The sequence below is a fragment of the Physella acuta genome, unplaced genomic scaffold (genome assembly GCF_028476545.2).
Source record: "Physella acuta isolate Inbredline_101_S28 unplaced genomic scaffold, ASM2847654v3 ptg000144l, whole genome shotgun sequence".
Taxonomy (NCBI): domain Eukaryota; kingdom Metazoa; phylum Mollusca; class Gastropoda; family Physidae; genus Physella; species Physella acuta.
Window position 1 is genome coordinate 161,343 of NW_026731663.1, and position 26,158 is coordinate 187,500.

General features: G+C 42.8%; 1 protein-coding gene across 3 annotated transcripts; it reads left to right on the top strand.

Annotated features, from left to right (window-relative positions):
• LOC131935391 (glycogen-binding subunit 76A) lies at window positions 1–25,340 on the top strand. Of its 3 annotated transcripts, none has more exons than XM_059291768.1 (2): window positions 1–40; window positions 21,516–25,340. In XM_059291768.1, exon 2 carries the CDS (start codon window positions 21,921–21,923, stop codon window positions 23,952–23,954), a length of 2,034 nt encoding a protein of 677 aa, XP_059147751.1. In that variant the 5' UTR covers window positions 1–40; window positions 21,516–21,920; the 3' UTR covers window positions 23,955–25,340. The 3 variants fall into 3 exon arrangements, with proteins under 3 accessions (XP_059147751.1, XP_059147749.1, XP_059147750.1); XM_059291766.1 differs by lacking the exon at window positions 1–40 and adding an exon at window positions 4,380–4,835; XM_059291767.1 differs by lacking the exon at window positions 1–40 and adding an exon at window positions 20,764–20,882.
• Window positions 25,341–26,158: the final 818 nt, after the last annotated feature.

Genomic DNA, 26,158 nt, shown 5'->3' on the forward strand with positions numbered 1-26,158 from the left:
CGGACGGCAGCCATTCTGGCTAAGAACAATAATTAAATTGGTAAAATTACATGTTTAACATCATACTGGTCAGTTCGTTTAAAATGTAACACCCGCGACATGCAGAGGGTTCGCTGGCCCTGGGTTTGTGGCCATCGATGTCTGGTGATGGGACTGGTGCCTGCTCGTTCTGCTCATTTAGAAAAAAACAATTTTACTTTCCATTCTTTTACTTTACCATACCAATTACGACGAGTGTTATCGACCACAGCGTGTCTGAGGGTGCTATAGTTCAACAAAAAGTACTTATTTAGCCTAAACCTAGCCATGATACCAATCCACATATCAAAGCCATTCTCGAACCTTGCCTAGACCCTACATTTTAAATATCGTGATTGAAATAGCACCTTTCATTCAATTAACTTTGTTTTAATCTTAAGTAAGTAGTTGTGCTGAAAACAACTATGTTAAGTAAGAGACAGATAAGTCCGGGCATAGTCGTGACGTAACTGTAAACAAAGAAATGTAACTCTGTTCCAGTTTCTTGTTTTTGTGAGGCTGGTTGAAGCCAGGGCACGAACTGCTGCGAACTGCTGCGTAGGCGAAAAATCTCGTTCTTTGTGTCATATGTAAATAAGATATTTTCATCTCGTTTTTTGTGTAATATGTAAATAAAATATTTTTATCCCGTTCTTTGTGTAATATGGAAATGCGATATTTTAGTTCGTTCTTTGTGTAATATGTAAATACGATATTTTCATATCGTTATTTGTGTTATATGTAAATACGATATTCTAGTTGGTTTTTAAGTAATATGTAAATACGATAATTTAGTTTCTTCTTTAAGTAATATGTAAATACGATATTTAAGTTCGTTCTTTGTGTAATATGTAAATACGATATTTTCATCTCGTTTTATGTGTCATAAAAATACGATATTTTCATCTCGTTTTATGTGTCATAAAAATACGATATTTTTTATCTCGTTTTATGTGTCATAAAAATACGATATTTTCATCTCGTTTTATGTGTCATAAAAATACGATATTTTTATCTCGTTTTTGTGTAATATATAAATACGATATTTTCATATCGTTATTTGTGTAATATGTAAATACGATATTTTAGATCCTTCTTTAAGTAATATGTAAATACGATATTTTCATGTCTTCCTTGTAAATACGATAGCTTGTTACTCGAATGTCTTCTCCTTATATCTCTATGGGCAGGTCCTGATTGCTATTGATTCTGTTTTTTTTTTCTATTGATTTTGAGTCTTACTTTGGAGACTTCTCTGGATAGTCGATTCAGCTTGGTTTGGGAACGTTTTTTACTTGTGATATTAGAAGGCAGATGTCATCAGCAAAATCGAGGTCTTCCAGCCTTTTGGTAAACTTCCACTGGATTCCTGTGAAGTCGATTGTAGTTTTCTGTTTGATCCGGTCAACTACCATCAAGATTAAAATTTGAGACGACATAATCTTTGTATCGCTCCGTCTTCACTGTGTAGAGGTTCATTAGCTTTCACTTATAGATTACCCAACAGGCGTGGCTTCATATCTGTGTTGTAGATAATGAGGGTATGCCATAATGACTCATTAGCTTCCAGATAACATCTTTACTTACACTATCAAACGCCTTTTTCACGTCTATACAAAAGTCACGGAATGAGGAGACTGCATGACCTATTTTATCGGAAACCAACCTGTTCTTGTCTAAGTTTTTTTTTTACCAAGGTATCTCTAAGTCTCTCCAGGATGATTTTTTTTTGGGACAGCATCCCCCCCCCCCCCCACACTTACTGTGACAGGTCTCCCTCCTTTAGCAGTGCACCAGGTAGCCTATCAGTTGCAGGTCAGATGGGATTATCTCACCTTTCCAAATATTTACAAAACAGACACAGTCGAACATATCCATTTTCAAATAAATAATTGGTTAAAGATGATATATTTTTGCTTTGTCCTTGGATATAAATTAAGCTGAGGAGTTAAAACGAAATAGCTGCGTTGGAATTAGACGAACGTACAGATGGATATACAGGCGGGCGAATGGATTGATGGAAAGACGGACGGACGAACAGATGGACGGGCGGACGGACGAACAGATGGACGGACGGACCGACGAACAGATGGAGGGACAGGCAGACGAATGGACAGATGTACGGACTGGCTGACGAAAGAATGTATACACTTATAGAACAGCCTCAAATGTTGATGTTTTATAAGAGATGATGTTCTAGCAATGGGGAATATTCATATAAAGTGATATTTTTTAAAATACGGTGGGTATTTAAACGATCGATTTAGTTTTATAAAAATGCGTAACCCCGCATGTAAAAAATTAAAGTACATTGCAACGTGATCATTCCCCTAAAAGAGTAGGCCTACATTGTACTACATTATGAAACTTTTGAAACTTAAGCTCGGACCCTCTCTCGTGCGGAACGGTTGGAAATAAAAAAAAATTCTTGTCAAACCGGAAACACGTCAATGCGTCGGAGTACAATTTGATATGCAAATAAAAACTAAAGCAGTCAAGTGTGACGGTCTATCCGACAGCGCTAAAGATTAACTATTCTTAGCGGTTTTTATCATCGTCTTTAATAGTAATGTGCGAAATTCTCGGCTAGTCATTGACAAAATATTAAAGGTCTAATGTTACTGTCAATATCAGGTTGATACAGTCCAGTAGTTGTTTTTGTTTACTATATTATACTATATATAATATACTATATTACAAACATAAAACGTGGAGAGGGTGGGAGGTGTTATAATTTTGTTATAGTGTGTTTTTAGCTGACCCATAGCGCGTTGTTGCGATATAAGAAACGAATTTAACTCAACACAATAAAGTATTCGGTGTCAACATGTTTTGTGTTATATGGTCAGTGACTCCGATTTCAACCTGTTGTTCTTAATAATAGATTTGCTCGACCAAGAATAACCTACACTGAAAATATGAAACTAAAATGTGGTCGCTCATGAGATATCTAACAAAGCATGTATTAAAGATTTGTTTATTTTGAAGAAAGCAAGTTTATTATATTTTCATTGCATGTAAAATGGTATTATTATCATCTTTTTTCCACTCGGGCAGATGAAGTAGAGTTAATATGTTTCTGAAATCTCAGCATAAAAAAATAGTGTAGTCAGCCTTGTGCACAGCCGCCGTTGTTTTTCCTAACGTTAGTTAGATACCCATCAGAGCTGGGAAGGCTCACGACCCGCCGTGTATCAGATATTTGTCTTTAATGCTAGCTACTGATCGGGGTTTAAAGTAAACATTTTAGGTCGTAGCCTATGTGGTGTCAACTTCATTTAGAACGAATTCATAAAAAGTGGAAAATAAAACAAATATAAAAACTTTAAAGGGACGGCGTGGTCTAGCGGTACAGCGCTAGACTGCTAACCTGAAATCTCGGGTTCAAGTCAGTAAAACGTACCTGAGCGTATGATACACGGCGGGTCGGCTCGTTGATTAAAATTCTCTATGTTGACAGAGTTCAGACAAGATTTTGGAAAAATATTATATTTTAAGAAATATTCAGCTGCATTTTTGAGGGGGGGGGGGGGGCTGTTAACTGAGATGTGACGTCATTTTAAGGGGGTCTTATATTTAGTGACGATGTGCGACGGAAGGGGGGGGGGGGGTAAAAATCGTCAAAAAAGGCGAGACCTCATTTCTGGATGACCCCAAAGCGCTACTGCCAATTAAAGTCCTTGAAAATTTTTTTTTTTTAATGGAATTCTCCAACAACAAGCTGATAATGAGGAAACTACCAGAAATGATCCCAAACCTTTTTCTTCCCTTATCCAGCACTTGACACAGTTGACGAAAGGGACCAAAGAAGTTTGATGAATGGCCTGGATACCCCACATCACGTTGTCTGTGATAGCGGTAATCGCCTCGACAGTATCGCCGTACACATTTTGTTTACTTGGCTTTTTTCCCCCTCGCTTCATACAGCGTCACCACTTCCCTACATTAAAAAACCCCGCTCTAGCCTGTTCTCGTGGGTTCCTGACCCCGCCAACCAATCAGCTGTAGGCTTGCAGTTCTGTGTTATTGTTTACCATCGTAATGAGGTCACGTGCTCTAAGAATACCCACTCTTCGTCCTTCAGCTATGACGTAGATCGACCGCCAATGTCAAACCGGCTTTTTTATGTTTTCACATACAAACCGTTACCGACTTCAACTTTTGATAAACTGTGTCTTAATCTGATTAAATAATTAACAAAAAATTTAATCAATGGTTTTTTTTAGTCTCACGAGTCACGCAAATCTAAAATTAATCAGGGTTAAACACGGAGAGGTGAGATCCGTGACCTTGACACACAGCGGCCTAGACCGCGAAGCTAGGTCACCGGCTGTATTGTGGGCCTGTGTTCGCGCGACAGAGGGCACATCTCTCTCGCTCGTGGGTAAACCGTATGTTGTGTGTTGGCCGACACCGCATTAACACACGTCTATGTACAATTTTAAACAATTTTTTTTCCTTTTAAAAAAAGGGGACGAAGAAGGAAAAAAAAATTCGGATAGTCACGTGACCTATTTTAAAATAGCACAGCCAGTATAAAGCTCAGCGGGTGAGAGACGAACCCCATTCAGCCCGCTCGTGTTGTCTGCTGTAGACAGGGCTGTGTCATCAAGCAGACGCCGGCTACCTCCTCTACGTTTCATACTGGCAGACTGGACTTTTCTACTGCATCCACACCGCTGTTTACATCAAGTATATTGTGACGTGTAGGCTACTGTGTTTAAATAATCACGAAGTTACATCAACTAAACCTACAACAGTTGGTTGTTTTATAACCGTTAACACTTCCGTACCTGTTTCAACCACCAACAAAAAAGGTAAATTATATTTTTATTATACCTTTTATTATTATAAATTTAATTAAAATCTAGACAATTTTACCATAAACAAACGTAATTCGTAGAAGACACGAACATATAAATATAGATATTGATGTTAAAATTGTGCTCAGCAGGCAGTTATGTGAAAATAAAATGTGAAATGGTGACCTATTTAGTAAATGAGGTCACCAGCTGAAAGATGGGCTAAGCTATCTGTTCAAAGTTCTAAGACTTTCTACTTGTGTTTGAGAGGTCGGACTTTAATTTGAGTCACCCCAGACATGGTTGGCTGATTCTAGTCTGTATGACGGTTCTGTGTTCGTCCAGGTATTATGGGTACCTGGCGCTAGTCGGGGAAAGTCTAGAAGAAACATAAGGCATTTCACCTTCACAAGCCTAGGTCAAAGAATCAGGTGAAATCTACTGCATCTACTGTATAATCGTCAAGTGCAAATAGGTCACTAAGGGCACTTGTATGACGTAAGTGGACCTGTTATATAATGTTCATCTCCGTTCTAACTTTGTCTTACCTGCATTTAGCACATCAAACGTAGCTAATCACCCAGCGTTAAGAATTATATAGGCTGCACACGGTGATATGTCTATTTTGTTATAGATTAGATTTAGGATCAGCCTGTTTGTTCACTGGCGCAGGGGTGTGCGGGGTTGTAGACAAATATATAGATCCGTATCGCTTCCCGAGAACCGGATTATTTGAACTTCACAATAAAAAAAAAATGTGCACGTTGCTGTATTAAGCACTTTGTGAAATTTTTGTTTTGTGTAACAATGGTGTGATAATGGTCACTTTTTTTGTTCTCTCTCTCTCTATATATATGTATATATATATATATATATATATATATATATATATATATATATATATATATATATATATATATATTAGTGTGTGTATTTGCGTGTATGTATGTATAAGGTAAACTTTTAAACTTTAAACTCTCTCATAAGAAATTTGTTTTCTTTATGAAATTTAGGATTATGGGCAGTTTTTTTTTCTGTTTGCTTTTGGGTTAGGGTCACTGCTATTTAGTTTTTTTTCTACGGAGTTTTAGATCTTTTTTTTATATGTTAACAATGTACAGTAAGGCCTTTGGTAGCCTTCCCGTCACTAAGGCCTTTGGTAGCCTTCCCGTCACTAAGGCCTTTGGTAGCCTTCCCGTCACTAAGGCCTTTGGTAGCCTTCCCGTCACTAAGGCCTTTGGTAGCCTTCCCGTCACTAAGGCCTTTGGTAGCCTTCCCGTCACAAAAGGCATTGGGAGCCTTCCCGTTACAAAAGGCCTTTGGTAGCCTTCTCAACACAGCATCGCATTCAATCGATTTTCCTCCTCTGGACTGGCGTAGTCCATTCCTTTCAAATCGTCCCCAACTGTTGCGGGTCTGTTATTATGTTAACACTGGTACACTGCTAGTAGGATAGACGGTGTATAATGAAATTATTACTGTCAGTGTAAATTAATAGTACTGACTTGATAAATAATTCATTGTAATTTAGTCGAAATCGTATTTACATTACTCCTGATTAATCCTAATTGCCTATGTATGTGTGTGTGTATGTGTGTAATCTTGTCTGTGGAAAACTACCCCTCGCCGCCTGGCCTGTGAACTTTGAACCCTGTTAGGAACAGACGTAATATATTATCTTCGCCTTTGTTTACCTTTCTTGTTTATGGTGATTTGTTATACAGGTATGTTCTCAGTGTTCAGAATTTGTTTTATGAATTTGTTGAACTATTTTTCCCCTCTAAGTAAGTGTTGTGTGCTACATTTATGGCGCTGAACAATTACATGAGGAACTTGTGTGTCTTTGCTTGTTGGAACAGAACAAGCCCACTGAGATAAAACTTCGAGCGTCATTTGATACTCCGAATCGTTATAGGGAATAAGGATAAGGCAGTCTGAAGGTAATTGTTTGATAGACCAGATGGCCTCGTGAGTCTTAGAGCCGCACACGTCTCAAATTAGGGCCGCACACGTCTCAAATTAGGGCCGCACACGTCTCAAATTAGGGCCGCACACGTCTCAAATTAGGGCCGCACACGTCTCAAATTAGGGCCGCACACGTCTCAAATTAGGGCCGCACACGTCTCAAATTAGGGCCGCACACGTCTCAAATTAGGGCCGCACACCTCAAATTAGGGCCGCACACCTCAAATTAGGGCCGCACACGTCTCAAATTAGGGCCGCACACCTCAAATTAGGGCCGCACACGTCTCAAATTAGGGCCGCACACGTCTCAAATTAGGGCCGCACACGTCTGAAGGCCCTACTGATCTAGAAATTGTTTTACCCCAGACTACTTTGTAAACTCTATAAGTTACTGTTTAGGACATGTCCAAAACTTAAAGGCGTCTTTGTTACGGTATTTATTTTTTGTTGATGCACTAGATTTTTAAAACATTTAATTGACCTATTATTTATATATTTGATCCACCTTTTAAAGTTTGGGTTTCTTGCAGTGTATGGTTGCAAGTACACACCCTATCCACAAGCCCCCCCCCCCCATACAAACACACACCCTGAATAACTTGATATAACCCTACCCTAGTCCCCATCTTAGCCCCAACAAATAGAGCAGAACCGCCGTGTCTGTTAGAACTAGGAAGTTCCGCCTCCTGAATCAAGGTGTTAAACCCTTACGTCACACTGTGTTACATTACGTGAAGATTACATGTTTGTTATTATATTCTACGGTTGGAAACGTCAGGCCATGGATAATCACGCGGATGTTTAAGGAGATGTGCCTTCATCAGAACTAGTTCACGTTGGTACTGTATGTACTTTTCTTTTTTAAATATGTGACTTCCTAATTATCGCTCCAATAGTAAATTCTACTTCCTACATTTTCTGATCTGAAGTAAATTTAAAAAAAATGTAATCCCTACAAAATTAAAAGGCAACACACTTTTGTCAGGGCAGCCGAGCGAAATATAAAATGATGTATGCTATTGTATGACACACCTTACACAAACAGTACTGGAGTTTATTTTATCACAACCGTGTCAGTGTATCTCCATGTTTATTAATTTTTATTTGGCGGACTGACACATTTCATATGTGAACACACCATGAAGTTCTAATATTGTCATGACACATGAACACACCATGAATTGCTAACATTGTCATGACACATGAACACACCATGAAGTTCTAATATTGTCATGAACATGAACACACCATGAATTGCTAACATTGTCATGGCACATGAACACACCATGAAGTTCTTACATTACGTCATGTCGTACTAATTCACTAAATCTTAATCGTGGCACACACAGGCTGTAAAAAATTGCACAATCTAATAGCACTTCGGCAAACTACGCATTTTTCTTTTAACCGGTTTTGTATATTTTGATCTGGTTAGTGCTTCTGTTTCTATCAGCTTTAAACCTTTGTGTTACTGAATAATAGATCTATAAACTACTTACACTGAGTGTTTGTACTATTTAGGTTGACGTGACACTTGTTTGTACCATTTAGCTTGACGTGACACTTGTTTGTACCATTTAGCTTGACGTGACACTTGTTTGTACCATTTAGCTTGACGTGACACTTGTTTGTACCATTTAGGTTGACGTGACACTTGTTTGTACCATTTAGGTTGATGTTACACTTGTTTGTACCATTTAGGTTGACGTGACACTTGTTTGTACCATTTAGCTTGACGTGACACTTGTTTGTACCATTTAGCTTGACGTGACACTTGTTTGTACCATTTAGCTTGACGTGACACTTGTTTGTACCATTTAGGTTGACGTGACACTTGTTTGTACCATTTAGGTTGACGTGACACTTGTTTGTACCATTTAGGTTGACGTGACACTTGTTTGTACCATTTAGGTTGACGTGACACTTGTTTGTACCATTTAGCTTGACGTGACACTTGTTTGTACCATTTAGGTTGACGTGACACTTGTTTGTACCATTTAGGTTGACGTGACACTTGTTTGTACCATTTAGGTTGACGTGACACTTGTTTGTACCATTTAGGTTGACGTGACACTTGTTTGTACCATTTAGGTTGACGTGACACTTGTTTGTACCATTTAGGTTGACGTGACACTTGTTTGTACCATTTAGGTTGACGTGACACTTGTTTGTACCATTTAGGTTGACGTGACACTTGTTTGTGTATTACTGGAGCTTGCTGAAAGTTTAACGAATCAGAAAATATGTCCTTTCTATGGTTTCTTTAGCTGACGTATTGCCTTGTGTTCACAAATCCTTCCCATATGTTTTTTTTTAATGTGATGTATTACTTTGACTGCACCAGAAAAGGGCGTCACTACAGAGGACGCTTGTTGTTTGGCGTGCAGTAATCTCTCTATGTCATTTTAATTTGTTTTTACAGACTTTGGTGGGTTTTTTTTCTTCTTTAAGCTATGTATTATTTGAACCTTGTTCTATATCTCTTCATTCAGTCCGGGTAACTGAAATCTTAACCTAAGTCTAATTTCAGTCTTTTGGGGCCTTCACTCGTCCATTTGAGTTCCAGGAATACAGATTTATTTTGGGCCAACTAAAAATAATCTTTAATAAACTATTTGATTACTCATCCGTGATGACATGTAGGGTCAATCTGTCGTGTTTATATTTCGATGCGTTGTTTTTATGACATTTTTAGACATTGGCAGACTAGCTTGCCAGAAAGGAATCTGAAATGACTCATGAGAAAACTATACACAAGTCAGATCCACGCTCAGTGACAGATGGGCAAGATCCGGTGAACGGTAGTTGTCGCGTGGGGGTGCCGTCAACGGCAAACAAGGGAAGGCTTTTATTGTTAGGCTCCCACTGTACTACACAGCGCTGTAGACAGCCTCTATAATGGTTATTGTCTTTTCACTAGACAGCCCTCTTCTCTATAATGGTTTTTATCTTCCACTAGACACCCCTGTTCTGTATAATGGTTTTTATCTTCCACTAGACAGCCCTGTTCTCTATAATGGTTTTTATCTTCCACTAGACAGCCCTGTTCTCTATAATGGTTTTTATCTTCCACTAGATAGCCCTGTTCTCTATAATGGTTTTTATCTTCCACTAGACAGCCCTGTTCTCTATAATGGTTTTTATCTTCCACTAGACAGCCCTGTTCTCTATAATGGTTTTTATCTTCCACTAGATGGCCCTGTTCTCTATAATGGTTTTTATCTTCCACTAGACAGCCCTCTTCTCTATAATGGTTTTTATCTTCCACTAGACACCCCTGTTCTGTATAATGGTTTTTATCTTCCACTAGACAGCCCTGTTCTCTATAATGGTTTTTATCTTCCACTAGATAGCCCTGTTCTCTATAATGGTTTTTATCTTCCACTAGACAGCCCTGTTCTCTATAATGGTTTTTATCTTCCACTAGACAGCCCTGTTCTCTATAATGGTTTTTATCTTCCACTAGATGGCCCTGTTCTCTATAATGGTTTTTATCTTCCACTAGATGGCCCTGTTCTCTATAATGGTTTTTATCTTCCACTAGACAGCCCTGTTCTCTATAATGGTTTTTATCTTCCACTAGACAGCCCTGTTCTCTATAATGGTTTTTATCTTCCACTAGATGGCCCTGTTCTCTATAATGGTATTTATCTTCCACTAGATGGCCCTGTTCTCTATAATGAATTTTATCTTCCACTAGATAGCCCTGTTCTCTATAATGGTTTTTATCTTCCACTAGATGGCCCTGTTCTCTATAATGGTTTTTATCTTCCACTAGATAGCCCTGTTCTATATAATGGTTTTTATCTTCCACTAGATAGCCCTGTTCTATATAATGTTTTTGGACTGAACTTGGTCATCTTAAATCCGACAGGTCTGTGTTTGCTTCAAGTACTTAGGATCCACATTTGTCTCGCTGTTAACATTTTGGCGACTTTTTTGGTCATTGTTTTTGTTGGCGACGTTTGTGGTCAGTGGTTGTCTTGGCGACTGATTTGGTCCATCTATGGTCAGCATACGATCACGTGACTTCCTCTGTTGGCTTTCACTGTTCACATGTTTGTTGACTCAGCGTTTTATCGATGTACATAAATATCACACATTGATCATTTATTCAATAATCGGATCTATAAAATTGCAAATCAGTGAGGCAATCTATAAAAATCAATATCAAAGCCAATATCAAAGTAGTTTATTAAATGTTCTAGGTTTAAAGACGCCCCCTCCTCCCCCAAGTCATATCTACATATGTGGCCAGCTGTTAAAACTTCGATTCAGTTCTTGCCTCTGAATAAAAGTCAAGAATTAAAATTTTCACAATGGTAAGGCAAGGCCGGTCTTCACGGTGTTGTCGAATTTTGTGGCACGGTAAAGAGAGTGAGGGACGGGTGAGGTGGGGGAGGGGTGAGGTGGGGTGGGGGTGGAGAGAAAACTTCCGGTCCTGGAAGATTACAGGCCTGGTGAAATATTGTGTCTGGATCGATTGGATGTGCTGGTGTCTCGCTGCCAGTGTGTGAGTGATGTGTGGATAATGTGAGGGATGTGAGTAGACAGTGTGAGAGGTAGGGTGTGTTTGGGGGATGTGTGGGGTAGGGGAGAGTAAGTGTGGACAAGGTGAGCGCTAGCACACGGATAACAACAAATCTGGAACATGTCTTATTAGCATGCTACGACACACCAACAAATCCTTAACTCCTTTACCCGTACACTGTGATAGAGTTCATTTGGATGCCCACACACTCAGTTTCTTTCTGGGAATGATACGGTACAGCCTGGCACAGTACACGGTTGGGTTAGGGTACAACCTAGGGTACACGGTTGGGTTAGGGTACAGTCTAGCGCGGTACACGGTTGGGTTAGGGTACAGTCTAGCGCGGTACACGGTTGGGTTAGGGTACAGTCTGGCATGGCATAAGGTACAGTCTAGCACGGTACACTGTTGGGTTAGGGTACAGTCTAGCGCGGCACAAGGTTGGGTTAGGGTACAGTCTAGCGCGGCACAAGGTTGGGTTGGGTACAGTCTAGCGCGGCACAAGGTTGGGTTAGGGTACAGTCTAGCACGGTACACGGTTGGGTTAGGGTACAGCCTAACCTGGTACACGGTACAACCTAGCACGGTACACGCCTGAGTTGAAGAAGACAGTGTTAAAGTACATTGCCTACATTCCTAGGTAAGTATCTCTACAGGTACTGCGTGCTTCACTGATGGAATTCATGTTTTTTATAAACACCACTGTGTCAGTGTATGTGTGAGTATGGCGGTAAACATGTTACATAACAGTTAACTATCTATCATAAGGACGGTGGGTATATAGTTAACAGTTAACTATCTATCTTAAGGACGGTGGGTATATTGTTAACAGTTAACAATCTATCATAAGGACGGTGGGTATATAGTTAACAGTTAACTATCTATCATAAGGACGGTGGGTATATTGTTAACAGTTAACAATCTATCATAAGGACGGTGGGTATATAGTTAACTGTTAACAATCTATCATAAGGACGGTGGGTATATAGTTAACAGTTAACTATCTATTATAAGGACGGTGGGTATATTGTTAACAGTTAACTATCTATCATAAGGACGGTGGGTATATTGTTAACAGTTAACAATCATAAGGATGGTGGGTATATAGTTAACAGTTAACTATCTATCATAAGGACGGTGGGTATATTGTTAACAGTTAACAATCATAAGGATGGTGGGTATATAGTTAACAGTTAACAATATATCATAAGGACGGCGGGTATATAGTTAACAGTTAACAATCATAAAGATGGTGGGTATATTGTTAACAGTTAACAATCTATCTTAAGGACGGTGGGTATATTGTTAACAGTTAACAATCTATCGTAAGGACGGTGGGTGTATAGTCTGCCCTAATGTATTGGATAAAGATATGTGTTGTAATGTCTGTATGGGTATAAACGTCTGAAATGGTTATAGAAAGTAAACGTAATCTCTACTTTAAAATGTCTGTATTGAAGGAAGAAGTATGCCATAATGATTAGGTATAGCAGTTATTTATGTCTGCATGAGTACAAAGGTCTGCCTTAATGTCTGTCTAGGTAAAATAAAAGTCTGCCATAATGTCTGGGTGAACAAAAGTCTGCCATAATGTCTAAAAAAGTTCTGCCATAATGTCTGTCTAAAAAAGTTCTGCCATAATATATGTTTATATGTTCACATTTTACAGAAACGGTTCACGAAATATGTTTTCGACTTATCTACTTAATGAAACATCAGTTTACCTAATAGGTTTGTCACTTGAAAGGATTATTTAGTTTATTTTAACACTGATATCAATACCTTCCTTTAAATCGGACGTGGGTTGTCAGTTCAACTGTGGGGGTAGTGGTACCCACTGTAATACATTTCATTTATGTTTATCGACCTAACAAGCCTACGTTAAATCTTTAAAGTTTTCTCTATAATTTTGTACTCTGAAAAATCGAAATAAATCTTTCAAGCAACTTCTGCTTTAATTGATCCTTGTCGAAATCCCCCTTTGGACTGTATATAATAAAAATTAAATTACTCGATTCCAACTTGTCCTAATCTCGGGCAAGCTGCCAACGACGTTTAGAATAGGTAGTTAGGATAATCTCTCTTAGGGGTAATTTCTCGTGAATGGACGCTGTACCGAGTGGGCTAGCGAGGGCCTTATACATCACGGCCGCAGTAGGGGTAAAACAAAAAGCTCCCGTATTGCGTGAATGACAAACGTGCGCGCAGCTCTGCACGTCAACCCCGCCAACCACCGCCAACCCCCGCCAACCACTCTATTGGTGAACAAGGTTTGCTGGTGCGTATGTTTATGCTGTTGTGCTGTTTTCTTTCAATTATAATTGAACACAGATCAATAATGTAATAATAAAAGACCGTTATTTTGATCGAATCCCGTCAGCGCTTTTAATCCACAGCTGCTTTAAACTGTTATTCGTGTTATAAATCCACCAGGCCAAACTATCTTTATAACGAGTTCTATTTTTAAAGTCTACGCCATTTTCGAATTCCAGCGCTATCGCTGTTGGGTTTCCTGCTGAAGGTGTGTCTAGCACCGGTCGGGAAGTGGGTTGAACTTGTCTTTTAGTAAGTTCAACTTTTTAATGTGCTAAGCCACATTTTTTTTTATTCCATGTTTTTTCTTTCTTATTTAATGTTGAAGTATTTTTGTGAACTTGTTTAACTGTATGTATTTATGTTTTAGATCTTTCACAAACATCTTCGTCTCCCCTCCCTCGTACATTACATATTTTAATCATATTCGATTGGTTTAATTAAAATTTGCATTAAAAAATTTCCTTTCCCAAATTAACATGTGTAGTCTTTTAAAAAACTTCTTGGCTGCTAGTCCTCCTCAAGTGTTGGAACATATTAGGGCACGCAACTCGTGCTTTACCTTAATTAGACGGGTTATTCAAGACTTCATGCTCAAGTTGAGGTCTAATTATCGCCGATGGAAAAGAAATCGGCCCGTCGCCTACATGGGCTAAATAGTAAATATCCATATTTAGTATAGATACGGTAGATATTTTAGACTAACATGTAAATTTAGTTAAATACGGTAGATATTTTAGACGGACTTCTAAACTTAGTTCAGATACTGTAGATATTTTAGACAGACTTCTAAACTTAGTTCAAATACGGTAGATACTTTAGGTAAGCATATAAATCTGGCTATGCTGTATATTCTAGGCTAATATTAAAATTAGAAGCGAATATACGCACCTAAGGCTTACATCTAAATTCTTCGAGCATTTACTAAATATGTTAGATTCACATCTAGATCTAAAGTGAATTGCTATTGAGAAAATATTATAGCTTAGGATATAAAATCAGCCGACCGATGAAACACATCAGCAACATACATACATATTGCATGTATTCAACATTTTACCGATGGTGGCTGTTTACAGTTTATATGTGTGAGGAAAGCGTGTGTGGGCCGGGGGGGGGGGGAATTGGCTCGAAATGCTTACACTGATTTAATTTTTAAAAATCTGATCAAATAAAAACTCGATCTGTTTGCTTATAATTCACTGAATCTTGATTTGTTGTTTATCCCACCCCCCCCCATATCCCCTAAACTTGAATTGTTTACCCCATATACCCATGAGACTTGATTTATTAATATTTACTCAACCCCCATCCCTAAACTAGATTTATCATTTACCCTGAGACTTGATGTATTATATACCCTGAGACTTTATTTATTATTTACCCTGAGACTTTATTTATCATTTACCCTGAGACTTTATTTATTATTTACCCTGAGACTTGATTTAATGTTCACCTCCCATCCCCACCCCACACCAGGAACTTCCCTTTATCGAACTACCGGTAAAATCAAACCTCGCGTCCGCCCCCCCCCCCTTTATCGCACCACCCAGCTAAAATGGCAGCTGGTGGGATCACCATACATTCTCTTGGCATGAGCCAGGCACTGCCTCACCACACCAAATAAAAATGCGTTCTCCTGCCAGTGAGCGTTGTTTGTACCCTCCACCCCAGCACGCAACAACCTGTCTGGTGTAGAGAGTATATCGTAAGAGGTGTTTCACGTGATGGAGCAGGTTATGGTCACGTGGCCTTCACGTGAGTGGGTGAGCACGTGAAGACAAAAAATGTTTACCTTGCGGCGTAGTTTGGTGAAAGATGAAAAGTTGTTGTCTGTTTTGTGGGGGCAGCGTTAAAAGTGCTTCACTTTAACGTTGGCTCCAAAAGTTTTGGTTTCATTCTAAGCCGAGCGTTACTATTGGTTTTTGTTACTGAAATGTTGGTCGTTGTTTTATAAAGTATTACACATACTTCGATGCTTAAACGTTGATTTTATAACCCTAATTTTTATTCCATTAAAAGAATAAATAAAAATTGTAGCGGGCCATACATAAGTCATGTAGAATGGCCACAGATGCGTGGCGTGACCTCTGACCCTTGATGCGAGGCGTGACCTCTGACCCTTGATGCGCGGCGTGACCTCTGACCCTTGATGCGCGGCGTGACCTCTGACCCTTGATGCGCGGCGTGACCTCTGACCCTTGACGCGCGGCGTGACCTCTGACCCTTGATGCGCGGCGTGACCTCTGACCCTTGACGCGCGGCGTGACCTCTGACCCTTGACGCGCGGCGTGACCTCTGACCCTTGATGCGCGGCGTGACCTCTGACCCTTGACGCGCGGCGTGACCTCTGACCCTTGACGCGCGGCGTGACCTCTGACCCTTGACGCGCGGCGTGACCTCTGACCCTTGATGCGCGGCGTGACCTCTGACCCTTGATGCGCGGCGTGACCTCTGACCCTTGATGCACGGCGTGACCTCTGACCCTTGATGCACGGCGTGACCTCTGACCCTTGATGCACGGCGTGACCTCTGACCCTTGATGCACGGCGTGACCTCTGACCCTTGATGCACGGCGTGACCTCTGACCCTTGATGCACGGCGTGACCTCTGACCCTTGATGCACGGCGTGACCTCTGACCCTTGATGCACGGCGTGACCTCTGACCCTTGATGCACGGCGTGACCTCTGACCCTTGATGCACGGCGTGACCTCTGACCCTTGATGCACGGCGTGACCTCTGACCCTTGCTGTATATTTTGAATGCTGTCCCTACTCACATAGTGTGATGTTGGCCATGGTTACGACTACATTTGTTAAAGTCCACCTTCTTCTGTCACGTCGTGCCTGCGATAAAAAATATCGTGACGTATTGTTTACGTCCCGTTTCCTGCGGTACTTGAGTCAAGTTGTTGAGACGCTAGGTCGTCACACACGGCTCTTGTTTTAATTATCCTGTACGTGAGCAGTGACAAGCGTGCACATCTTCAAATCTTTGGGTTCATGTTAATTGTAACGTTTTAGTTGCATGATTCACACATGATGGTTGGAAGTGTTCAAGTTTGTTTGGGGTTAAATCTACTTTGTTAATTTAAAGTTTCCTTAAGCATTATCCACGTAAACTATTATAATTGTATTGCATTTAAACGAATGTGGTAGTTTTATTAGCAGTGTACAGAGGTAGCATTGAGCTACACTACCAAAACAGTTAAACTTATTCAGTGAATATCATTTTGTTTGCTCTTGTTACAGTGGAGTTGTGTGGTTGATGTATTTGTGATGTGTGGACGTGCGTGATTGAGGTGCTTTTATGTGTACGTGTCCGTGTGTGTGATGGACGTGTGTATGTGATGTGTATCTGATGAGGATGTGGTGATGTGAACGGGAACAGGGCATTTCCCCCTGTCAATTACCCCCGCCCAGTAGGATATTACCCCCCCCCCCCCCCACCCGACATGGTAAAAGGTTAGGCTTAAACCAATGTCTAGCGTTGGTTTTGGTTTTGTGTTAAGTTTTAAGCTGAGTTGGATGCTTAGGTTTTGGTCTTTTTCTTAAGGTTAGGATTAAGGTAATATATAGTATAGAATTCTAGTAAGAATTAGGATTCTAACTTTAGGGGGGGGGGGGGGTAATTGACTGGGGGTAATGGTTCCGGGGGTAAAGACAGAGGGGGGTAATTTCCGGGAGGGGGGTAATGCCCTGTAGCCGTTGTAAACGTGTTTGGTATTGAAGTGTTTGGTGTGAGCGTATGTGATGTGGACGTGTTTGGTGAGTGATGTGGACGTGTTTGGTGAGTGATGTGCACGTGTTTGGTGTGTGGTGTGGACGTGTTTGGTGTGTGTTGTGGACATGTTTGGTGTGGACGTGTTTGGTGTGTGGTGTGGACGTGTTTGGTGTGTGATGTGGACGTGTTTGGTGTGTGATGTGGACGTGTTTGTGTCGTGTGTGGTGTGGACATGTTTGTGTCGTGTGTGGTGTGGACGTGTTTGGTGTGTGATGTGGACGTGTTTGGTGTGTGATGTGGACGTGTTTGGTGTGTGATGTGGACGTGTTTGGTGTGTGATGTGGACGTGTTTGGTGTGTGATGTGGACGTGTTTGGTGTGTGGTGTGGACGTGTTTGTGTCGTGTGTGGTGTGGACGTGTTTGGTGTGTGATGTGGACGTGTTTGGTGTGTGATGTGGACGTGTTTGGTGTGTGATGTGGACGTGTTTGGTGTGTGGTGTGGACGTGTTTGGTGTGTGATGTGGACGTGTTTGTGTCGTGTGTGGTGTGGACGTGTTTGGTGTGTGATGTGGACGTGTTTGGTGTGTGGTGTGGACGTGTTTGTGTCGTGTGTGGTGTGGACGTGTTTGTGTCGTGTGTGGTGTGGACGTGTTTGTGTCGTGTGTGGTGTGGACGTGTTTGGTGTGTGATGTGGACGTGTTTGGTGTGTGATGTGGACGTGTTTGTGTCGTGTGTGGTGTGGACGTGTTTGTGTCGTGTGTGGTGTGGACGTGTTTGGTGTGTGATGTGGACGTGTTTGTGTCGTGTGTGGTGTGGACGTGTTTGGTGTGTGATGTGGACGTGTTTGTGTCGTGTGTGGTGTGGACGTGTTTGTGTCGTGTGTGGTGTGGACGTGTTTGTGTCGTGTGTGGTGTGGACGTGTTTGTGTCGTGTGTGGTGTGGACGTGTTTGGTGTGTGATGTGGACGTGTTTGGTGTGTGGTGTGGACATGTTTGTGTCGTGTGTGATGTGGACGTGTTTGTGTCGTGTGTGGTGTGGACGTGTTTGGTGTGTGATGTGGACGTGTTTGGTGTGTGGTGTGGACGTGTTTGGTGTGTGGTGTGGACATGTTTGTGTCGTGTGTGATGTGGACGTGTTTGGTGTGTGATGTGGACGTGTTTGGTGTGTGATGTGGACGTGTTTGTGTCGTGTGTGGTGTGGACGTGTTTGGTGTGTGATGTGGACGTGTTTGGTGTGTGATGTGGACGTGTTTGTGTCGTGTGTGGTGTGGACGTGTTTGGTGTGTGATGTGGACGTGTTTGGTGTGTGATGTGGACGTGTTTGTGTCGTGTGTGATGTGGACGTGTTTGTGTCGTGTGTGATGTGGACGTGTTTGTGTCGTGTGTGGTGTGGACGTGTTTGGTGTGTGATGTGGACGTGTTTGGTGTGTGATGTGGACGTGTTTGGTGTGTGATGTGGACGTGTTTGGTGTGTGATGTGGACGTGTTTGGTGTGTGATGTGGACGTGTTTGGTGTGTGTTGTGGACATGTTTGGTGTGGACGTGTTTGGTGTGTGGTGTGGACGTGTTTGTGTCGTGTGTGGTGTGGACGTGTTTGGTGTGTGATGTGGACGTGTTTGTGTCGTGTGTGGTGTGGACGTGTTTGGTGTGTGATGTGGACGTGTTTGGTGTGTGATGTGGACGTGTTTGGTGTGTGATGTGGACGTGTTTGGTGTGTGATGTGGACGTGTTTGGTGTGTGATGTGGACGTGTTTGGTGTGTGATGTGGACGTGTTTGTGTCGTGTGTGGTGTGGACGTGTTTGTGTCGTGTGTGGTGTGGACGTGTTTGTGTCGTGTGTGGTGTGGACGTGTTTGGTGTGTGTTGTGGACATGTTTGGTGTGGACGTGTTTGGTGTGTGGTGTGGACGTGTTTGTGTCGTGTGTGATGTGGACGTGTTTGTGTCGTGTGTGGTGTGGACGTGTTTGGTGTGTGATGTGGACGTGTTTGGTGTGTGATGTGGACGTGTTTGGTGTGTGATGTGGACGTGTTTGTGTCGTGTGTGGTGTGGACGTGTTTGGTGTGTGATGTGGACGTGTTTGGTGTGTGGTGTGGACGTGTTTGTGTCGTGTGTGGTGTGGACGTGTTTGGTGTGTGATGTGGACGTGTTTGGTGTGTGGTGTGGACGTGTTTGTGTCGTGTGTGGTGTGGACGTGTTTGTGTCGTGTGTGGTGTGGACGTGTTTGGTGTGTGGTGTGGACGTGTTTGGTGTGTGATGTGGACGTGTTTGGTGTGTGATGTGGACGTATTTGGTGTGTGTTGTGGACGTGTTTGGTGTGTGATGTGGACGTGTTTGGTGTGTGATGTGGACGTGTTTGGTGTGTGGTGTGGACGTGTTTGGTGTGTGATGTGGACGTGTTTGGTGTGTGATGTGGAAGTGTTTGGTGTGTGATGTGGACGTGTTTGTGTCGTGTGTGGTGTGGACGTGTTTGGTGTGTGTTGTGGACGTGTTTGTGTCGTGTGTGGTGTGGACGTATTTGGTGTGTGTTGTGGACGTGTTTGGTGTGTGATGTGGACGTGTTTGGTGTGTGGTGTGGACGTGTTTGGTGTGTGGTGTGGACGTGTTTGTGTCGTGTGTGATGTGGACGTGTTTGTGTCGTGTGTGGTGTGGACGTGTTTGGTGTGTGGTGTGGACGTGTTTGGTGTGTGATGTGGACGTGTTTGTGTCGTGTGTGGTGTGGACGTGTTTGGTGTGTGGTGTGGACGTGTTTGGTGTGTGATGTGGACGTGTTTGGTGTGTGATGTGGAAGTGTTTGGTGTGTGATGTGGACGTGTTTGTGTCGTGTGTGGTGTGGACGTGTTTGTGTCGTGTGTGGTGTGGACGTGTTTGGTGTGTGATGTGGACGTGTTTGGTGTGTGATGTGGACGTGTTTGTGTCGTGTGTGGTGTGGACGTGTGGTGTGTCGTGTGTGGTGTGGGCGTGTTCGGTATGTGGTGTGGACGTGTTTAGTGTGAACGTGTGTATGTGAAAGAGAATATTACCGGCTATAGCCCAGTAGATCAACAGTTGCAACCTACCAATGTAACTTAAGGAATCCGGTGTTGTACCCGGAATATTATCTCAAGGGAACGTGGCGTGACATTACCCTCTGTACCGGTGAAATTGTTTTAAGAATTTGAAATAATTTTCTAGAAAACGAGAGGGAGAGAGTTGGATATTTAAAAAGAAATATTTCGCTTTTGGCTGGCCATTTTTTTTTCGATTATGTCTCGTGCTTATCAACATCTATTTCATGAAATGGACAACAATGCGTTTCATTATTTAGATTGTTGAAAGGAATTGAGCCTCAGTGTTGCGCGCCATAGTGTGCATCAGTTCATGAACGCGTGAGTTGATCTCTTCTTTAGGAGAGCAGTTTTGTTTGTATGTTTGTTTTGGTTGTTTTTATTGTTGTCCCTTTTTGTCACTTCTCTAAACACAGTCGCAATGCCGTTTGCCTCTTAACATCGTCCTGACGGCAGCTATTCTGGCTAAGAACAATAATTAAATTGGTAAAATTACATGTTAACATCATACTGGTCAGTTCGTTTAAAATGTAACACCCGCGACATGTACAGGGTTCGCTGGCCCTGGGTTTGTGGCCATCGATGTCTGGTGATGGAACCGGTGCCTGGTCGTTCTGCTCATTTAGAAAAAGCAGTTTACTTTCCCTTCCTTTTCACCATACCATATTACGACTAGAATGTCGACCACAGCAGTTCTTTAGGGTGCTATAATAGTTCAACAGAAAGTACTTATTTAACCTAAACCTAGTCCCGATGCCAATCCACATATCAAAGCTATTCTCGAACCTAGCCTAGACCCAAAGATTAAGTATTGTTATTAAAAAAACACCTTTCATTCAAATAACTCTGTAATCTTAAATAAACGTGCTAAAAACGACTTTGTTAAGGTATATTGTAGTAGTAAAGCTGGCATCACACCCCTCTCCTTTTTACGTCGGCCAAAGCTAAAAATTGTTTTTCTCTCAACACCCCGACCTCATTTCTTTCCTACCCCTGGCCTCATCTCCCACCCCTGCATCAACACCCTGCCCCTATACACCAGCTGTCCACTAACCATATAGCCTACCCTGCCCCCTATACACCAGCTGTCCACTAACCATATACACCTCTCGTCCACAGAACCGGCTACAGGAAGTACACGGTGACATCACCATCTGCCACAGGCCCACCAAATTGTACACCAACGGATGTTCACCAACCTAGGCCCACCAACGGATGATCTAGTTCACCAACCCAACAGGATACCAAGGGTGGCCGTAGTTGATCTATTCAACACATCCCTGTTCAAAAAACGTTTGTCTTAACCCACACGGCGCTCATAAATCAGCCATTAACTTGATAACCCCAACTGTGTAGATGCCACTTCTTGAGAATGCCAATACCTCGACGATTGTTTTCCCATCTTTGAAGGCTTAAAACTTTCGAATCATTGTGTTTCGCATCCCTAGCGAACTCTTCCACTTCCCGGTACCCTAGGAGGTAAAAACAAGATCCTGCGGATGCCTAAGTCAGCAGTGGCTGACGATGTATTTTTGTCCGTGCCCCTGCAATGATCCCATTGACCCGGAAACGGAAGAGAACACGTTCGTCGCCCTGCCCAGAAATCTTTCCTACGTCCAAGACAGCTACCTGGACCGCTACAGTGTGAGCGCGCGGTTCGTACACAACCCTAAGATCGAACGCTGCATCCAGCACGAACAGAATGAAGAATACAAAGCCAACGTAGAGGACGAAACCATCGGCCTGCTGTCGGTGATCAAAGCTCAGGACTTCCCCGTCAACTTCAGCGCCAACAACAGTGAGGCGCTGCGGCCGCTCTTGTCCCCCACGCCACCAGCTTACACCCGCCCAGAGTCCCCGACTTTTCACAGCGCGTTTTCGATCTACTCGTCGCCGTACGTCAAGAGCACGGGCGCTAACTCGTCGTCAGCAACATCGCCGCCTCTCCTCTCCTCCTCGTCGTTTCTTGCCCCGGCCTCTCGTGTCGCCTCCAAGCTCTCGGCGTTGATCCACTCTCCTCCCAATGAGTGTATGGACAGGGATGCTGGGAGCAGCGTGGATGGTGACAACATATCACTCGTGATGGATGCTCTAGGCGGCAGTGGATTGTCCTCTCTAGGGGAGGACATGGACAGGGGCGTTACCCCCAAGTTTGGTCATGAAACCGAAAACTACAGTACTTACTGTGATAATGGAGATCTAGATCCGGATCTAATGTTAGCGGATATTGTGTCCAACGATTCGGATGATACAGGTTTGGTAGAGCCAGGGGACGTCAATGCAGGGGGGACCACTGCAGTAGATGACCCGGAACTCAAACCTTATGGGGTCGGAGGCAAGACCCACTTCCCTAAAATCGGCAGTGAGGAAATCTCCCATAAAACCGGACTGCACGTCTCTGTGGATCCGGTCAACGGTCCGGTTCCATTCGGTTCGCCGGATTCTGACGGTTTTAGTGAAGAGGGTATATTCGTGAATATGGACGATCTGGAGAACACGGAGAAATCTGTTAGCGAGGTCAGCGACGACACGTACGTCTCGGCCGACTCCATGTTCAGCCCTGAGGAGGGGGACGTGGACAGCGAGTCGGTCCTGGAACCATCCCGGAAGATGACGCTACAGGAGGCTATTGACCGCGCGGCATCTGACCTGAGTAAAATCACGATGAACATGTACGGCGAGTCCTCCAAGCTAGGCCAGGACTCCGAGCCCCAGCAGGAGCTTTACGATGAAAGTTTGAAATCCCGGATCACGCTGGCATCTATGGGCAGAGCCTCGCCCGTGCGAATGATCACAGGACTAAAGCTTCAGGTCAACGAACAGAGTAGTGTTGATGTTCAACCTCCGGGCTGTGAATCACCCACCGACCAGAACGAAAGTCCAGTATATGAAGAAAGTGAGTTTAACTTCAGTCGCGTACAGCTTAGGAAATCTTCTTCTCTAAAAACAAACAAAACGCCCCCCGGGACGCCCCACCGGAAGAAGGTCGTCAGATTTGCTGACGCTATGGGCCTGGATTTGGAATCAGTCCGACACGTGCTGAACATGGAATCGCCCCCAAAGATTCCCGCCTCCGCCATGGCTGACCTGCGGGCCGGCTTGTCCGAAGACCGGAAAGACATCGGCTCCAAGTACCTGTGTCCGTGCTTCAACCAGCCGGGCGCGGCGGAAAACTTTACCCAGAAGGTCCTGTCCCAGAAGGTCTGTCTTGAGAACGCCATCATCACGGATCTTACCATAACTGGCATCGTTCGTGTGTCCAACATCTCCTTCCACAAGAGCGTGCGGGTCCGCTACACGCACAACTCGTGGGCGACCTTCCACGACATCGCGGCCAGCTATGTCCAGAACTCGTGTGACGGCCCTACGGATCGCTTCTCCTTCAGCATCGTGGCGCCGCCCTACTTTGGCCCCGGCTCCCAGCTCGAGTTCGCCGTCTCGTACAACGCCGGGGGCGTCGAGTACTGGGACAGCAACGACGGGAAAAACTACGTGTTTGAATGTTTTGCCAAAACGGTGCCGACTGAAAATGAAAACGCCTGGCTTCACTTTCTGTAATATTTCTTATTTCTATTTTCGACGGTCGATACCCTGACTCTGCTCTGGTCAGTACGGACAGTGGTCACTACGGCTACAAGACTTGTTGATAACGAGCACAATATTTTCTTCATGCAGTCATGTATGTATAGTAGATGTAGTCCAAATGGCGTCTTGATTGCCGATATCTTTAGTGCATCAACACCATACAGAGCTTGTAGTCCTACTGGAATTAGCTGGCAGTAGGTTGCGTTACAAGATGGGGCATGGGCGGAGCTAGTTCCAAAAAGGGGTGGTCTTGATCTATACGCCCTGGTTGTTACACTGCTCTGCTTCCAAAGACGTGTCTGTCTGTCGATAAAAGAAGCATTTGTCTGTCCGTCATACGGGTTTCTGTATCCACAGACTTGTATGTCACATAGAGAAAGATTTGCCTGTCTGTAAGACAGACTTGCCTGTCTGTACGACAGACTTGCATGTCTGTCAATTCTTGTTTAACGTCATGTGTTTTTTTTCTTTATTCGTTCATCAATGAAAGTGGACCTCCTATTGTCTTCCTTTCAATCATGTGATGTTTAGAGTGTGATTTATTTTCACTTGATCTGTTATATACTAAATATTTAATATACACCTGTGTTGGTAGAGCCGAAGACCCAAGTGCTAGAACTAATGTCACGTTTTAAACGTTGGAGTTGTTCCAGTTTGAAAGACTATATTCTCAAGTCTGAAGCCCTTCATGATTACTAGATAAAAGCTTAGCCTCAGTCGGAGAGTTAACTGTCATTATTGTGGACTTGGCATTTAAAGTTTAGCACAAGGGTCTTCGTTTTGTTTGCAATCTAAGTAAAAAAGATGTTTCTATACTGTATACGTTGTCATTCGATAAAGAAATCTAAGCATTTTTTTTAAAGCTGTATAACTGTTTTCCGTTGAAATATTTTTCTTTATCTTCGTTTTTATTTATAATATATTGCAAGATTTTGAAAACTAATTGTACATATTTTTTTCCTGTTTGTAATGTCTTAAGTTACTTTTTTTAAAGACACGTACATGTGATTGCATTGCATTTTTGTTTGGTTGACATCTGTAAGAAAGTATAAGATGGTCACTAGGACTGTATCTTTCTCCACCTGCACCGTAGGTGGTCTGACCGTTGATGGTCAGTTTGGCCGTTGATGGTCATCTGACCGTCGATGGTCATCTGACCGTAGATGGCGTTTGGCCGAACATGGTCAGTTTGACCGTAGATGGCGTTTGGCCGTAGATGGCCAGTCTGACCGTAGATGGTCATCTGACCGTAGATGGTCAGTTTGGACGTAGATGGCTAGGTTCACTAAAGATATTCGGCCTAGGGATGGTCAGATAACTTGAGGAGGAGTCCGGCTAACGTGAACATGGGGTGGCTGCCTGTCTAACGTGAACATGGGGTGGCTGCCTGTCTAACGTGAACATGGGGTGGCTGCCTGTCTAACGTGAACATGGGGTGGCTGCCTGTCTAACGTGAACATGGGGTGGCTGCCTGTCTAACGTGAACATGGGGTGGCTGCCTGTCTAACGTGAACATGGGGTGGCTGCCTGTCTAACGTGAACATGGGGTGCTGCCTGTCTAACGTGAACATGGGGTGCTGCCTGTCTAACATATTTACCTCTATCGAATATGCTCACTCGTGTACATCTGTTAGCAAAAAAAAAAACTTTTTGTTTTTAGGCACAGTATGAGCATCCACTAAAATCTGTGATATATTCTAGTTTACACCTCTAACTTACTATTGTTTGCTGCATACACCGTTTGGTGGTGTGTAGAAAACTTTACCATTGGTTTTGTGTTGCACACACCATGTGGTGTTGTGAAGGTGACTTCACTTGTTGCAAACACCATTTGGTATGTAGCAGACTTTACCATTGGTTTAGTATTACATACACCATTATTGGTGTTGTATGCAACGAGTGAAGTCATCCACACACAATTTGGTGTTGTGTAGCAGATACCACTTGTTAATATTGCCGCGTTAAACTGTTGTGTAGCAGATTTAACATGGTGATATTGTCGCGTTAAACTGTTGTGTATGAAATCGAGAGTTTGTTCATTTCTTTCTGTGTTAAAGTACCTATAGAAGTTAGCTTTCATCTGTTATGTTAGATTTGCTCTGGCGGTCCATGTGTGTACCTAATGTCCGGTCTGTTCTGTGATATTTATCCATAGTTTTTTTATTATGTTCGTTTCG

Bases quoted from the DNA above. Each gene is read 5' to 3' on its own strand.
- LOC131935391 (XM_059291768.1), top strand. From the start codon at position 21,921: ATGTATTTTTGTCCGTGCCCCTGCAATGATCCCATTGACCCGGAAACG.